This window comes from Thunnus maccoyii, chromosome 19, assembly GCF_910596095.1.
Source record: "Thunnus maccoyii chromosome 19, fThuMac1.1, whole genome shotgun sequence".
Classification (NCBI taxonomy): domain Eukaryota; kingdom Metazoa; phylum Chordata; class Actinopteri; order Scombriformes; family Scombridae; genus Thunnus; species Thunnus maccoyii.
In genome coordinates, this window is record NC_056551.1 from 18,380,698 (window position 1) to 18,397,451 (window position 16,754).

General features: G+C 39.8%; 1 protein-coding gene across 1 annotated transcript; it reads right to left on the minus strand.

The window, feature by feature from the left end:
- Positions 1-171: 171 nt before the first annotated feature.
- On the minus strand, positions 172-14,346 carry prlra (prolactin receptor a). Its single transcript, XM_042395305.1, has 9 exons — positions 14,135-14,346; positions 8,460-8,547; positions 8,011-8,143; positions 5,717-5,886; positions 4,227-4,393; positions 3,884-4,025; positions 3,429-3,525; positions 2,599-2,668; positions 172-2,470 (listed from the first exon to the last, which is right to left on the minus strand). The coding sequence occupies exons 2-9, from the start codon at positions 8,527-8,529 to the stop codon at positions 1,373-1,375; spliced, it is 1,947 nt and encodes a 648-aa protein (XP_042251239.1). The 5' UTR covers positions 8,530-8,547; positions 14,135-14,346; the 3' UTR covers positions 172-1,372.
- Between the last annotated feature and the right edge of the window lie 2,408 nt (positions 14,347-16,754).

Below are 16,754 nucleotides of genomic sequence, written 5' to 3' on the forward strand. Positions count from 1 at the left end.
TTAAATAAACTTTTAAATACATTTTTGCACAGAAGGAGGATTGTGGATTTTGTCCCCCATCACTTATATTGTAAGTGCATCATAAAGGGATCTCTTAATGGCCAGTATGAACAGGAGGAATAATTATGGAAATAAAAACATGTGTCAGTGTTCATTTGAGTATTGTTGACAACTGATAGACTTGAAAAACTGTGAACCTATCTTTTAAGATCTCCATTGCCTATACATTATCCATATTATTACAACAATACATTCTTTAAAAACGTAAACAAAAGAAAACAATTTAAATGTTTGAGTTTGCATTTTACTTGCATATTACTTGCAGTTTGCCTTTTGTTTTCTCAGTTTTTTGTTGATGAGTATTAACAACAGTGGCTGTTTCTAGAGTCAGAAGTTATTGATAAATCACAGGTCAGCATGTTTTTTTTTGCCATTATGATAAATATACACAGGTAATAAGTGGCATGTAATTATCAATACACTTGTTGGAATTTCAGTGAAAAAAAATAAAAATCAACATCCCATTACTCAATATTGTAAATTTATTATGGGTATATTTTTTACGGCAAGCTTTCCAAAAAAGATTTGAGTGCTCTCTCCACTTTTCCACATTTTCTATTTGGGCAGTTGACTGTTTATAAAGATATACATAGATAGCTATACATGCTAAAGAAAAAAAAAGGTAAAACACAGCAATTTATCACTGTTAAACAATAGAGACAGAGTCACTTAAGGTTAGTGTTGTACATGGCATCATGACACTACTTTCTCATCCAAAAAATATCTTTGTAGAATTTTTTTTTTAATTTACCACTTAGCTGATCAAAGCAGTAATAAATTTATATACATAAAATAGTCTCTGAATGAAAAAATATATTCCCTCTTTCTCAGTTTTTCTCTTTTTGACACACACAAAATATATATATATATATGTATATAAGTATATACTGTGTATAAATGTGGAAACCAGCAAGCAGCTTTAAATGTAGTGTTCTAGAGAGAGCAGAGAAAATGTGCACATACAAAAAAGCGAAACAAAATAAAAACGTTTGATGTTTGAGCTTTCTGCAGTTTTGATTTTACATAAATCATTTAACAGAGACTCACATTACACCAGTATACATTAATATATTTCATTAGCGATATCAAAAAATGTTCATGACATGAAACGTACCTGTGACGGAGAAAAAGATTCATGAGACATATAATTAATCGTAGTAACAGCATAGTAGTAGTAGTACCACATAATTTATACAATAAATCATAGCAAAATATTGTCTTTGCAACCATTTCTGAAGGAGTCACAGTCACAGTGTTAGTGTTTTTTGCCTAGAACAGGTCTTGCAAAGTCCCAGACCTGCCAGTTGTGCTCCTAGTATGTGGGCATGGTGGCAGTGTCAACATAACCACTTGCAAACAGGACCCTTTCTTCCTGGACCGGCATGGCAGTGTGAATGCAGGCTGTAGGTTTCTGGGTATTGGTGATGGTGGATGATGTGTAGCAACTCTCCGTCACTCCATTTGTCCCCTGGTCCTCAGAAGGGCACCTGTCCACCTCTTCTTCCATCACATCCACCTTTCTCTGGAGCAGCAGCATGTTGTTACTGTCCACCCTCTTCACCTTGCTGTAGTCCTCCCCCCGAAGAACCTGCGGGCTGCCTTCGTGCTGGCCTTGGCCCGACTCAACGGGCTGGAGGAGCACCATATTATCCTCGTTGACCCTCTGGACTTCGACATACTCAGTGGACTGGAGAGCGGGCGACTCATGGCCAGCAGGTACCTGTTTGCGTCCGATGCTGGAGATGTTGATGTCGCTGTGGGCCTGGAGTTGCTGGCGGGCCTGCATCTGGGGATGGAGCGAATGAGGTTGCTTGGTGCTCAAACAGAACTCCCAGTAGCTAGGTCCGAGAGCCTCGTTGGAGCTGTGGCCAGGTTGGGTGAGGTAAGAGGATGTGGAGCCTGGTGGGAACAAACTGTCGGAGAGGCAGTGGTGTTTGGCCATCTCAAGTGAGCTCTGTTGGTCCGCTGGGCTTGAGCTGTACTGGGGCAGTGGAGAAAACACTGAAGGCCAGGTCTTCACCCTCCCACTGGACATATCAGGGCTAACCATATCTTCATGAGCATAGGCCAGCGCCTCCTCCTCCCAGTCTTTCTGGTGCCTCTGTGTCTCTGTCCTCAGTCGACCACCTTCCTGACCTGTTCGTCTCTCTTCATCTTTTGCCTCTCCACACTTATCCATCAGCAGAGTGTGGCTGTCGCAGCTACCTCGGCCGGAGTCACTGTCAGATGTGGAGCCCTCGGATTTGAGGCAACTATCATGAAGATCCTTGCCTTCCTCCAGCATCAACTCCTGTTCTTCAGGGACATACACCTCTAAGTACTCCACCAGCAAGTCCTCATAGTTGGATGATGGGGTTGGGGGGAAATCAGACACCACCAGTGCATTGAAAACGTCCTCTGACTTGCCATTCTGCACACAAAAAGATAAACAAGCAGTGATAAGTCAGAGGTCCATTTTTCTTATTTACATATGATTATTAGTAGCAGATTGAGAGAATTATTGTATAAATGATATCTTTCCATATGTTGTTGCTTTACCTTAAGAAGCTGCTTATCAAATCCTTTGATTTTAGGACCAGGGACTGGTGGAAGCAGACAGTGCTTCAGACTTCAAACGAAAGAAAGAAGATCAATGTCAGGATTTGCGAGCAGCAGATGAAAGTCAATGAATATGAGACAATAATTAAAATCAATACTTCACTTGCTGCATATTATAAAAGCTCAGAGTGGCAGTGATTATATACAACCTTTAATTTCATGATTACAACTTAAGTATCACTTTATCTCAAGATATTAAACTCTTTCACTGTACGTTTTTTTTAATTATCCTGCCATAATAAAACAATTTAGTTGCCATGAATAAGGAATACATGGAAATAACTGTAACAGATTACAACATTTTAGCAATTTTGTGATGGTCAGTTTAACAGACACTATTTTTCTCAAGTACTCTCACTATCTCTACACGGTAAATTCATAATTTTCTCTGTGAACTTGTCCATTAAGTTGCAGTAAGACCTTTCTCCTCTAAATTAATTAAAATTCATAAAATTCATATGTAATAATGTGAATGAGATCTTTCTGTGCTTATCACAACAAAGAGATGACTGACATCTCTACATGGCAATGTCATTACATTCTTATCTCTTATCTGAATATTGTGTTTAGAAATATATTCACAAGCATCACAAAATAGTACTTCAGGTAAGTCATGATCACAAAGGAAATAGTTTGAAATCTTAGGATAATCTGACACTGAAACTCTGAAATAGAGAGCCTAAAAAATACAGCTGCAGCCTCTGTAGCATATAAGTAAATAAATAAATGTCAATATTTGACCCAAAAAATGGCATGAGGCATCCATTTACCTGTGGCTGTTAATGTGTAACAACCATGTGAGGATGAGGAAGATGCACGCAGAAAAGACAGTAATGAGAATCCACACTGACTTTTCCCGATGGAAATCTGTAAGACACAACATAAAAATGTGAGTGCTTCAACACAACATACAACATTTGAATTTTTCCTATGGTGATTATTATCATAGGACATTAAAGGAGTATGACATCATTCTGCATTTGTCCCATTAACTGTTAGTTACTGGAATAGTTCACATTTTGGGAAATACATGTAATCGCTCTCTTTCTGAGAGTAAAATGAGAAGATTGTGGTATTGATCTTCTGATCCAAGTCTTGGCAAAAAGGAAAGAAGTGTATTCCACCAAATGTGGTACTATTCCCTAAATACATGCATTATATTGTATATCTATATTATCACTTTATATGTATATGTGTGTACTGTAGATGTTGGCAGATGTCTTACAGTCAGGAAAGCGGATGTAGGAAGTGGAACTCCATTCACTCCAAAAGCCATGATCAGGCTTACAGCGCACCTGAACGAGGTAAGTACCACCTGACCGCAGCCCGAAAATGTTAAACAACTTCTGCTGGCCAGCAGGGTGCATCTGGAAATACAACACAATTGACATGAGCAGTCATGCACAATCTTGTCACCACATGGATTAGAAATGTTGTATAGTATGACATCCAAAGACTTTATGAGAAAATTAATCAGAAATATTCCCTGGTGAAAATCTACCACCTTGTCAATATTTACTAGAGGAACATACGATAATGTCAACACGCTGTATGGTAATGTTATGTACCTCCCAGTCGTTTTCTCCATCCAACCTGATGCGGATCTCATAGATGAGTGTGATCCAACCGGAACGGGTGTCAGCCTTACGTGGCGGTTCCCATGACACCCGGAGGAAAGGCAAGCCTCTGTCCTCCATTAAAGTCACTGACACCTTCTCCGGAGGATTAGGCTGGACTGGAGAGGGAGAAAGAGAGAGAAAAAGTGAATGAGAGATGATGTCTTTTTGTGTGTGTGTGTGTGACTGAGACGGAGGAAGAAAAAAAGAAATTAAGTGGGAAATAATGTTTGTGACACAGAAATACATTAGGAGCCAACTGTTACTGTGTAAATGCATCGGGCAAAACCACTATGGCATTAGTTCCCGACAGACAGGAGTGTGTCAATGTCTCTTCCTCTGTGTAATAGTAAACCAATGCACACCTCCAGCGGATGAACACCGATGGTGCAGGAGTGACTCTCCAAATATTTGTTGACGTGTGCGCATGTGTGGTGACGTGGTTGAGATAAATGTTTAGGCTTTTAAGTTATCTTCTTGGAGACACATTGTGACATATGACAAGGAAATAAATATCACTGAGGACTGATAACCAAATTAGGTCAATGCTATTAGAGAGAAGGGGAAGAGGAGCATTTTCAGATAAGCGGCTTCAAGGGAAAGGTGGATACTTTTAAGTCTTTTAAATCTACCAGTTTACGCTCCTTTTGGATTTTTCATGAACAAAACCACATGCTTTTGTGTTAAGCAACATGACAGAACAAGACTAATTCCACACTTCATTCAATATTTATATTTTGTTACATAATTAGAAGGAGATCTGCGCAGTTCATTTTTCAGTAACAAACTTAAGGATCTAACTTCGGAGGCAATGCATTTACTATTTTCATGGAGCAGTGGAACAACATCCCGAGCATCTAGTTAATTTCATCTTAAGAGGAAAAGGCTAGAATTATAATTATCACTATGAAGATGAGTCACAAAGATATTTTTTCATTTCTAAAAAAAAAGTTAAGTAATTTCTTAAAACAGTTGGTAGATTTTAGAAAAGGTTACCCAAAGAGGAGTAAATGGTGCACTGGTTGGGGACTATTTTCAGCTGAGGATTATTACGCATTTGGTGTGCTAGTGAGTATTTCCGGCAGCAGGATGGTGTATGTGCGATTGCCTCAAAATAAAGCTGTGTTGATTGTAGTAAAGGAAATATACAGGGCGTCACCAGATTTATCCTTTAAGTGACTTGATTTCTTTCACATTTTGCTCAATCGTGATGTCTTCAGCGGGCCGACAGCGTAATTTTTTTTATTTCAAACGGTGACCTTCAGGGAGCAGTTACAGCTGGAGGGAGGGTTAGTACACTGAGAGAGCATTAGCCACAGTGTGCCACTGCGAGTGTGTGTTAAAATACACTTATTTAATCCTCATAGGGAAATTGTGTCTCCAACATCACGCTAAACCATGAGAACAAATAATTTTTAAAAAAGTAGCAAACATTCCCTCACCAATGTAGACAACATCTATATCCACGGGGTCGGAGAAGGTGCTGCCCAGTGAGTTGGTGGCCACCACGGTGATGTTGTAGTTGACCCAAATGGACGTGTCGTTCTTGTTAAAGAAGCAGGAGTTCTGTCCTGCTGTGCGGTAGTCGGGACACTCGTACACTGTATCAGAGCTGTAAGACAGGTAGGGGGAACGGCATTTAGTTGTGCATTTCTGTGTTTTCACTGTACTTTGCTGTTACACTGAACAACATGCATTCTTCATGCTACAATTCCTGAAACAGTGTGTGTGTGTGTCTTTGTGAGGGTGTGTGTGGGGCAACAAAAAAGAGATGAGTGGACAACGACTGTGCTTAAAGGACAATACCAGTGTAATTTCATCTCTATTTCCAACACTCTCAATTAGTCCTTTTGTTATCTGCACTTGTTTCATGCTGTCCTGTTACGCAGGCACGTTTCAAGGAGACATTGGAAATAATTCAGCCGACATGTTGTGCATGAGCACTTGGCCACCCCTGAGCATACTTGGGTTCCAATTCCAGTAAACCTGGGTGGTTCAATGAACACACTTGGAAGTGTTTATGTTAACAGAGCTTACTAGGAAGAAGAAAAACTGGAAATACTGAAAGAATGAACATAACTGAGTGTCAGCTATTATGTTTTCTCACTACAATTGAAAAGTGCGTCATGCACTAATGGAGACTGATTACTCAGAATAAAATCTCTTAAGATCTCTATGACTCTTCTCTGAGCAGAGGGCTCTCCAGCTGTGTCTATTATTATTGGCTCCATTCGGTATGCTTCTGGAAAGCAATAGACATTCCTTATAAACTATCAATGTAGTAACTCAATAAAAATAGTTAGTATAACCTCCCCTCCCCCCAAAAAATCCCCATTCCAAAGGATGTAGTAGATAATATAAAGCTCTGAAGCTCTGATACAGTTCAACAGCCACTCCATATCAGGTCAAGTGTACAGTATATGTCATGTATGATTCATTATCCCTTTTAAATCCCATAGCACAGACACACAGCGCAATCCAGTGACCTTTACATACCACAAACATGTGATTCAAACACTTGTGTGATTTAATGACCTCTCCATGTCTTTCGCAGATGTTTGATATCAAGCACCACAGATTTCTCCATATTGACATTTCACAAATATTTACGGTATTATGACTTGGTTTGATCAGTAATGGAGTATTAATCACACTGTGGTTGAACATCATTGGTGTGAACCACAGAGCTTCAAAACATATTTTCCTTTCTTTTTTTCTCTGTTTTGTGAGCTGTTAAAGTTTAGTTCATCTCTGTGCAGCTTGTTTGCATTTCTTCAAAGGAAGAGCTTGACATTTACCAGTTTATTATTCACTAGAAAGTTAGATGAGAGAGATTGATACCACTCACGTGTCTGTTAGTTTAATGTGAGGCTACACCTAGGGGATGGTTAGTTTAGTACAAAGACTAGAAAAAGCAGGAGAAAGTGAGCCGGGCTTTGTCAAAAGAAAGAAAGAAAAAAAATCTGCCACCCAGCAACTCTTCTTTCTTGTTTGTTTAGTTTTCTGGCATTTTTTCCTTTATTTATATATACAGCAATTTACTGGAAACAGGAGTAGAAAGAGAGGTATGACATGCAACAAAGGCCTGCAGCGGACTTTGTTAGCTGTAGCTTCATATTTAATTGACAGATGTGAGAGTGGTATTGATCTTCTCATTAAAGTCTTGACATGAAAGCTAATAAACACACTCCCCAAAATGTCAAACTATTTCCTTAACAGTTTCCGAAACACTAATCTTAATCTTAATCTCTGTTACCACCAAGAGTTTGTAACTGCTCTACCACCTCACCTTCATTCTTCTAAAACATGCTTTCTTTTAAAAAGTGTGAGGTGAGAGGAAATAGACAAAAGTGATTCCTGTCCCTTCCCTCCTTCTCTGGATCTGCTGTATGTCTGTTCCTTATCAGGCACAACCAGAGCCGCATAACTTTCTGCAATCTTTATCCTCTTGCACCTGTTGGCTGCCCTCAATCCTGCAAACCAACAGGTAGGCTACTCACCAACGACTGTGCTGACAATGTAAAAACATCTCATAGTGTTTGTTACAACTGCTATACTGCTGCTATGCTCCATTGGCATGTATGTTGGTGTGACATCCTCATCCTTACTGACTAGACTGGTGACTGTGCTAACAATCCATCCTTTTCTGGTCAGTACGGTCATATAAAATGCAAAAAATTAAACAAAAGACAAAATTAAGTGAATGTGGTACTGCATGAAACTGGGAGCCACTGACTTTTCTTTGCGATAGTACAGGGCGTACGTAGTGGGCAGTCCTCCATCAGAGCCTGGCTGCCACCAGCAGGTGAAGGTCTCTTTTTCAGGAGAACGACAGCTGGTCAGCGCGGGTTTCCCTGGCGGGCTGTAGCCTACAGATTGACAGGACATGTCAGAAAAGGAAGTGGAAGCACGTAGTGAAAAGAGTGTATTATATTAAAAAAACAGAGAACAACAGTAAATATTTGCACAGCTGCAACCGATTTAAAATCTGAATTGTGAATGTTATGTAATATACCGCAAAAATATCCACAGATAAACAACACTATTATCACCTATTAATTGTGCAGCTCTGGCTCACGTTTCCCGTTGTTTCAACAGCCTACCAACCACCAGACATCTCTCAGATGTCTTAACTCAGTGCCAGAAACTTAAGAAGATACTAAGACTGTGTTTCCAAAGACTTACGTGTTCCCTTAGCATGCGACGTGAAGACTAGCAACAACAGCAGAACTGCTTCCATGACTCTCTTCATCATGGCACCGCAAAGCCTTGGCTGTTGGATAGAGGAAAAGAAAACAAAACAAAACAATGCAAGGTGAGGACAGGGGAACTATCTGATCTGTGCTCTTGACAGATCACGTGACCTGCAATGTTTGATGCTGTCCGCCACAAAAGCAGAGCTGCATGTCTTGTAGTGAGTGACAACATACTTGCATGATAAAGGAAAACTGCCCGCTGTAAAGTGTAATGTTTTGTTATTGTCTCATGCAACATTTGTGAGTGCAGTGATACGTGCGATAATATAATTAGTTTAAAGCCCTGGAGACATAATGAAAAACTTGTCATCCACAGGTGAACAGTTAAGAATTTGTGGGAGAAAAAAACATGGAGGTAAAGATTTATACATTTCCAGCAGTGATACAGAACAGAAGTAATTTGTTTGAGAACAGTATTGAATCCTGTCATTAAACCTACAGTACTGTATGTCTTAAACAAGTATTAAAATGACACAAAGTCTGAATGAATACAGACTGATACAACTGAAATCTTCTATGAAGAATGTATGCTGCTCCACTAAGGATTAAAAATCATCCTCTCTCTTTCTGTCTACCTCTACCAGCTGGCACATGCAGCGTAAATGATTGCATAACCTGAGCTCAGGCTTTTGCCACAACAACAGACACACACAGCGGGAGGCCGGTTAGCCTCGCTGCCAGCCAGCACGACTCCTGTTCCCATGACTTGGAAATCTGCATTTCCCTAGCCATGTGCAGATGTTGAAGGCGTGACCCTTCATGTCTGAATCCATGGGAAAGCCGGGGAGGTGGGAGGGGGGGAGAATAGGAGGTGGGGAAATGATAAGGAGGTCAAATAGATAGAAGAGCTGATGTTGCATCAGTGACAACTGAAAGCTGGCAGAAAGCTCTTTCCCTCACATGCTCTCTCATATGCTCTCTGTCTTTCTTGTGATTACTGATGCTGAATTGTTGCTGTCAGTTGAGGATTTGACATACTGAATAGAGACGTTTTGTAGTGCTCTAGTCAATGAAGGCTAGGAAAATAAATAAAGTAATAAAGTCTTAATGTATGCTAATGACTTCCCTCTACTACACCCCAAAGCATTGGGCTTTCAAAAAATAATTAGCCAAACACAAACACATAAAACAGATGCAAAACAAGGCGGTCAGCTGATGAAATTTGGAGATGCTCCACAATTTGTGCCTTATTTACACGTGACACAACAAAACAATGCCGTGGTGCGAAAAATGTGTGATGGCACAGGTGCTAGGAAATGGAATAAGAAATGCGTTTAGAAAAGCGAAATTTCAAGCTCTATTGTTTGACGGTGTTTTTGATTTGAGCCAGTTAGAAGTCACAATTCCCTCAGAAAAAAAGTATAGCTCGAAACGATACTCTTTAACTTGTGTCTAAAACATTATCATAATAATATTCATTTGATCTGAAACATTTCTAGTGTTTGTGCTCCGCCCGCACTTGTAGGCTACTTGCTTCACTCTTTCGTGCAGTGAGCTTGGGTGGAAACATAGGGGTGTTATAATGAAATCAAGGAGTGTATGTGGTATTTCTAAGAACGTCAACACAACGCCTTGTACGAACTATCACACTAAAATACAAGTTTCAACAGGCAAAGACTGCTTGTTTACTTTTTAATTTCTGCCAAGTTACTTGTTGACTTTACTTTATATTCATTCACAAAATGATGTAAGCTTGCAAATTCATCATTAATACCATGTGCTGCAATACTGGTGGGTGGTGTGGCTGCTTAGGCATGTGTTATCACATCATGTCCACTGGTAAGCTTACTTAACTTTACCTGATGTATTAGTCACGGTGGCCGCATGGCGACTACAATACGTAAGCTTTTCTACTTTTGCAGCACCTTTGCATCAAGCTTGTCTTCAGGCTGTTACACATCCTTAATATCGTAAAGACTTTCGGCAAGAAACTGTTATCGACTCTTCTTTATGGTGCCTTCATTTCAATAACGTCACCATGATCTGATAATTGGCATTAAGGTCAAGGCACTGGATTAGCCTCCTGCTGCATATAGCTGTCTTACATAACCAGCAGCCCAAACTGAATAAGCTGCTAAGCTGGGAAAGTACTGGCCAACAGTGCGAAGCTCTTCCCTCGCAGATAATAATGGTCTGGATGTTAAATTTTTAACTTTGTTATAAGGATTCTCAGCACACGTAGCTTACATTTTCAATAACCTATGCATAATAAGTGCATGATCTATAAATAAGTAAGTATGTTTAATGTCATACTTCCCAGGATCTGACAAATATAGAGCAGCTGTTCTGCTTCGATGTGAAAAAACAACAACAAAAAAACAGTGAGAGATAAATAATACAGTGTGTTAGCCTTGGCATTAATTCCAAGTGTGATGTAAAGAGTGTGAAAAATCAAAAATGAGTCAGTTGGGTCAACATGAGGCTAAGATCCAAATTTAGACCAGTAAATATGAATCATTCACAATTTGTGTCTGTCAGTGGCCTCTCAATTTCAAAAGGTGAGGAGAGGACGCGTCAAACGACATGTTGAGGTAAAATGTGAGCAGTGAAGCAAGATGATCTCCTCGGGCACGGTTGTACAACAGCCCACCTTTGCAAAGGTGATTAATAAGGAATGTTTCTTTCTCATGCAGGGTCACAGCGTTCTCGTGAGCACTGACCGAAACAAACCGGTTTGTTCACCAGCACCTATGCCTTTCTAGGGACTTTTTTTTTTCTTTCTTATGGGGTTAGTCAAGGGCACAGAGCAAAAGAAAACAAAACATTGAACTTGAAGTTGCTGAGCAAATTTCATGGCAATGAAACTGCTCCTATAAGGATAAACACTTGATTTTAATGACCCAGTGGCCTTTGCTCTAGTGTCACCCTAAAGACAAACTTTTAGCTACACTACTGTTGAAGCTATACTGTACATGAAGGAAATTTGTCACTTCACATTCATATTATGGAGAATAATTAACAGGACAGATTTTAGACTTTTATTCTTGTTTTTCTTAATCATTGGCAAAAACACCCTGGAGTCTGGAGAATCAGTAGAGTTACTTATTTAAAATGGACACTGTAGGATGACAAAAGCTAGTACATACGGGTATTCTATTGTATAAACTGTACAATGACAATAGGAGAACAAGCAGAGTTTAATACCAATCTATATGTTCAGGTATAGTTCCCTGACATACTTCTGAAAGTCAAACAATGTAAGTCCTGTGCACACATACAAAAACATACACATACTGTACACAGTGTGCGAGCATAGCGGCGCTCAATTACACACAAATAGCAAAAGTCTATTTGCTTGATCCGCATACATGAATAAATGGCGTATTTATGTATGATAAGAATAAAGTTGTCATTGCACCTTTCACTTGACAGCATTAAACAATTTACAGCTCTCACAGTAAACCATAAAAACTCCCAAAATCAACAATTCATCATGCGTCAGATATTTCAGCACTGTTCCAGCTACCATTACTGCAATAAATTTTACTTCACTGTTGCCTGAGAAATTGTACTTCCTCTATTGTATTGGCCAATCAATACAATAGACGATATCCTGTGCTTTTCTATGCTTTTGAAGCACTCACGCAGCTTCAAGCTTCAACGATGGCGGACAACACGCCCGTCACCACCTGCAGCAATAATGATCCTACTGATCTTCAGCTGTAGTGAAGTTATGAAATAGGTTAATAGAATAAGGGAAACGACTAGGATACCTTTATTTATAGAAGGCCGCTACAGCATACTGGCTCAGAGAGTAGCAATATGTCATTTGGGGAGTGGTTTCCATTAGTTTAAGGGACACATCAGCCTGGTAAAGCAGTTACTGCATGTTTTTTAAAGGTGAAATAATTGAACATCTGATTTCCCTCGACACAGCTGGAGTGTAAGGGATAGATTTGACATAGGTGGCCCTGCCAGGATTTAATTGTGGCTGCAGGCATGTGCTTTTTCTGACGGTGGGCATAACGACATTCCAACTGACCTCCATCTGGTTTGTCAGATGGAAACATTGAGTGAAATAGCTGAGCCGTGTGTGTGCATGGGTGAAAAAGGTGAGGGGAAAGAACGGATACTTCTTTTGTCGTTAAGTCAGAAAAGTGAGGAGAGTGCATTAGGAAGTCAACAGCCAGGCCGTCATACTTTTGTGAAGAGAATTTATTACCATGAGTCATCACTTATTGTGGTGCCAATTATTATGTGTGACAGCAGCAGTTACTACAAAAGCTATGATATGAAGCTATGATCTGTCACATGATATGGTTTGTGTTATGTGCAGGAAATACTCATATTACAGTTCACTTCCTGTAATATCAAATGAGCCTTTGTTTTTTGTGTTTTCAATAGGTGTAACAAAAGGCCAAAGTCAGCACTGCCTTTCTGATCTGGAGAACTGATCAAATGGAATTGTGCCCTTTAAATGTGTATAATTCATTATCACTGATGAGCAAGCATGTTAAATTTCAGGCCCAAGCTACGCACTGCTTTAAAAGCTATCCTGGACGACATTCAGTTATGCTTCATCAGACTAATAATTACAGCTGTAACATGCAACGCCCTGGACTAACTATATAAAGCCTGGGTGCAGGGCTGACAGTGGAAAGAGTCAGTAAGCTGCAGGCACCTAACATTGTAATCCAGTATTGAGTTGATCAGCTTGGTGCTATAATAGCCAATGGTCTCTTTCACCTCTTCCTACCCTGACTAAAGGTCAGTGGGTATGCAGAGGAGGAGCAGATCATGAGCATGAAAATCTCATTATACCTCTGACACCCCAGCATCATCATCCTCCTACAAAGAAGGAAATAACCTGCCAATCGGTCAGCTGTCAAGCAGGGAATATGTCTTCATCCAAAGGAAAACAAAAATAGCACCATCCCACTCACTTGTTCGATGTTACACCAAAGTACTTCTTTCTTTTCGCTACTTTTCCGTCACATTACAAATCGGTGTAAACTGATCCAAAGTAAGTTGTTGTAATTGCAACTGAATGAATTTTTATGGGTTGTCAGAGGGACAAATGTGCAACTTTGATGTAGAATTACTTTGGCAATTAGCATTAAAAAAATCACTTGACTGACTCACAAACCTTTTATCCCTCTTAAGATCTGCACACAATGACTTACAATCCTTTTTCATCTCTAACTCTCTCTGTGAAATTAATTAACATTTTCACGTCATTACTGATTTTGACTTAACATTTATTTCCTTTTTATGTTCACATGACATGTGACATGCTTTCATCTTATTGTGTCATGGGAACAGGCAATAACTTATCCTTTTACCACACACTCACAAAAATAATAATGGCAATATAATAATGACACTAGCTGTGCCCTTAAACAGCTCGCAGAAATAAAGATTTGGACTCTAAAGCATAACCTGATGTTCAAAGTAAAGTCCTGACATATAAAAAGCATTTCATAAGCTGCAGGATGTGGTTTTATTTACACACATGGAATTGATGCACGACCAATCAGCAAGTCCATCATCCGTAACCGGTCACAAAAGACCACCCATGAGTACAGTAAACACAACATGGTCCCAGCCTGTGCTGGGTTTATTCACACCGGTCACGATGATACAATCTGTATTGCTGTAACTTACCAGCAGTTGACAGGAGTTTTTAGTCTCTCCCTCGGTGCTTTAGCCGTGGTGACTCCGCCGCTTGCTCCCACAAGAGCGGACTTTCCGACTTGTGTAACGGGTTTACCGGGATGACAGGAGACAAACATGCATTACAGAACAACTCGGGCAGCTCAGCCGTCCCGTCAACGAAGAAATCGCAGCATCCACTCTCCTCCTGCGCCTCTATGATCCTGGCGGGGGCGGGGCGGAGGAGCCCTGCCTCCGCACAAGCCCCGCCCGCGGCCGGGGTTGCCACAATCCGCCAGAGTAGACAGTATAGAGACCGGGCTGGTGGACGAGACGGACATCCAGGAGAAAAGTTCCTCAAAGGAAAACGATTTACGACAAATTAGATGATTGGTAGCACAAAAGTTGTGAAGTGTTAAAAGAAAATCTTGTCATGCAGATTTTTTTTTTGCTTCTGCTCAACTTGGTTTATATTACATAATGCTCAATTTCAAGTGTGTGTGTGTGTGTGTGTGTGTGTGTGTGTGTGTGTGTGTGTGTTTGTGTGTGTGTGTGTGGTTCGTCATAGGCTACTTTTGGGGACAAATTTCAGACTTGGGACCAGTTAATTGGGGATGGCTTGTCCAGTTGGGACAAAAGCTGTGTCCCCAATTGGGGAAAAAGGTGATTTTTGGGTCAGTGGTTATGGTTAGGGTTAGGGTAAGTCTCCAGGACATGAATGCAACTCTATGTAATGTCCCCAAATGTGACTATGATCTGATATGTGTGTCTGTATGTGTGTGTGCCCCTGGCAAACTTGCTTTATTTTCAGCCTTTCTCTAACTGGGAATGTTGGTATTGGCAGTGGCAGGCTAGGAGAAGTAGTCAAAACTTATTTCTTGAGTAGAACTATTAGTACCGCACAGTAAAAATACTGTGAAAGTTAAAGTCTAAGTTTTTTACTTAAAAGAGAAAGAGAGGTATTATCAGCACAGTGTACTTAAATTGACTGTTCAAGGTGGAGCTTTTAATTCTTATATAATGCTGGATAGTTTAATCAATAATAATGCATCATATTTATTTGTTATATGTTGTGAGTGAAATCTGAATCTGTAACATAACCAGTAACATTTATCTGTCAGGTAAATGTAGTAATACAATGTTTTCCTCTGAAGTAGAAGTACACAGTTGCATTTTTTTTAAAGTTTTATGGGGCCTTTTGTAAGTTATTTTGGGGTGTAATTAGTTAGAATAGTAACATAATTCAACATTTTTCATATCTAAGCATCACAATAAATCTATAGCTGTTTGGGGCCCTTTTAGTTGCGGGTCCTGGTTGGTGGTTATAGTGGAAATAACTCCAGGAAATTAATGACAGTCTGTGCGTATTTGTGTGTGTGAGAGAAACAGAGAAAAAAAGAAAAAGTTTGGATCCCTAATTTCAAAAATGTAAACACATGGCCAATCTGATATACTTTCAGGAATTCCTTAAATAGACTTTGAAATGCTGTCCTGTGATGCACCATTCTGCTACGTCCTTGCTGTAATTATATTCATTTTGGATAAACAAAACATCCTGTGGGATCCTAGTTTTCTATAAATGCAGAACAATAAAAGCCACCTGTCCTCAGGACAATGCATGGTGCTTGTTTATTGCTACCTTAGTGACTTTTACTCACTCCACCTATGAACAAATATTATAAAACACATTCCTTTCTCTTACTGGGAGCTGTAAGATCTCCCAGTGGTTGACATTACCCCCTTCCTCTTTCATGTTCTGTCCCTGACTCACTCTCTGTTATTTATGCTTTAATCAGTGAGTGTGTGCGAGTTTATCTTTTGGGTATGTATTAATTCACTATAAGAAACAGTCATAGCATAAATAGGCCTATGAGAAACACACTAAACAGGATGTAACCTTGAACAAGATGTTCCCAATGGAAAGATTCATATCTGTCTGAATAACAGAAAAGATAGACAGTAGTGCATTTTTTCCTTGGAAACTGCCCTTTCTCTGAATAGCACTATATGCACATGTGGGAAAAAATATTGTCTTGATATGTGGATAGCACCTGCCGTATGATAAAACATGAGGTGAACTGTAGGTGTATGAAAAACATAAAGCTCTCTGTGCAGATACACAAGGTGTAATTTGTAAAAGATCACAGACTTCAGCTGACAGAAATTCTCAAAGGTGAATGAATCTGTGAAAGCGCACATTGTTTCCAAGGACACTCATACAGCAGCTGGAAGTATGCAGAAGGAGACAGATTCATTTAGGGATCTTTAGGGATCTGTCTCTGTATCCAGTTATTGTCCTCTGAACCGAACTTCCTCTTCACTCATTGTGTTCACTTTCTTGGGAAGTCGCACCAGCAGAGATCTCACAGGCCCAGACGCACATCTGTCAAAGATGGGAGCCGAGAACATGTAAATTCCTGGGAAGTGGTAATGTACAGGCAGCAATGTGTGCTCTGATAAAATGTATCACTTTTTTAAAAATGTCTTCAGGTTAAATCATGTAGAGAAAGTGTTGTATTGATCTCTGTCAAAGTGATGAGGTAAACTTGAGCTCTAGATGCTCTCTTATTATGAGATAGCCGTCACATCTGCAACATTTTCACTGATTTTTTTTCATTGTTCTTTAATCAGT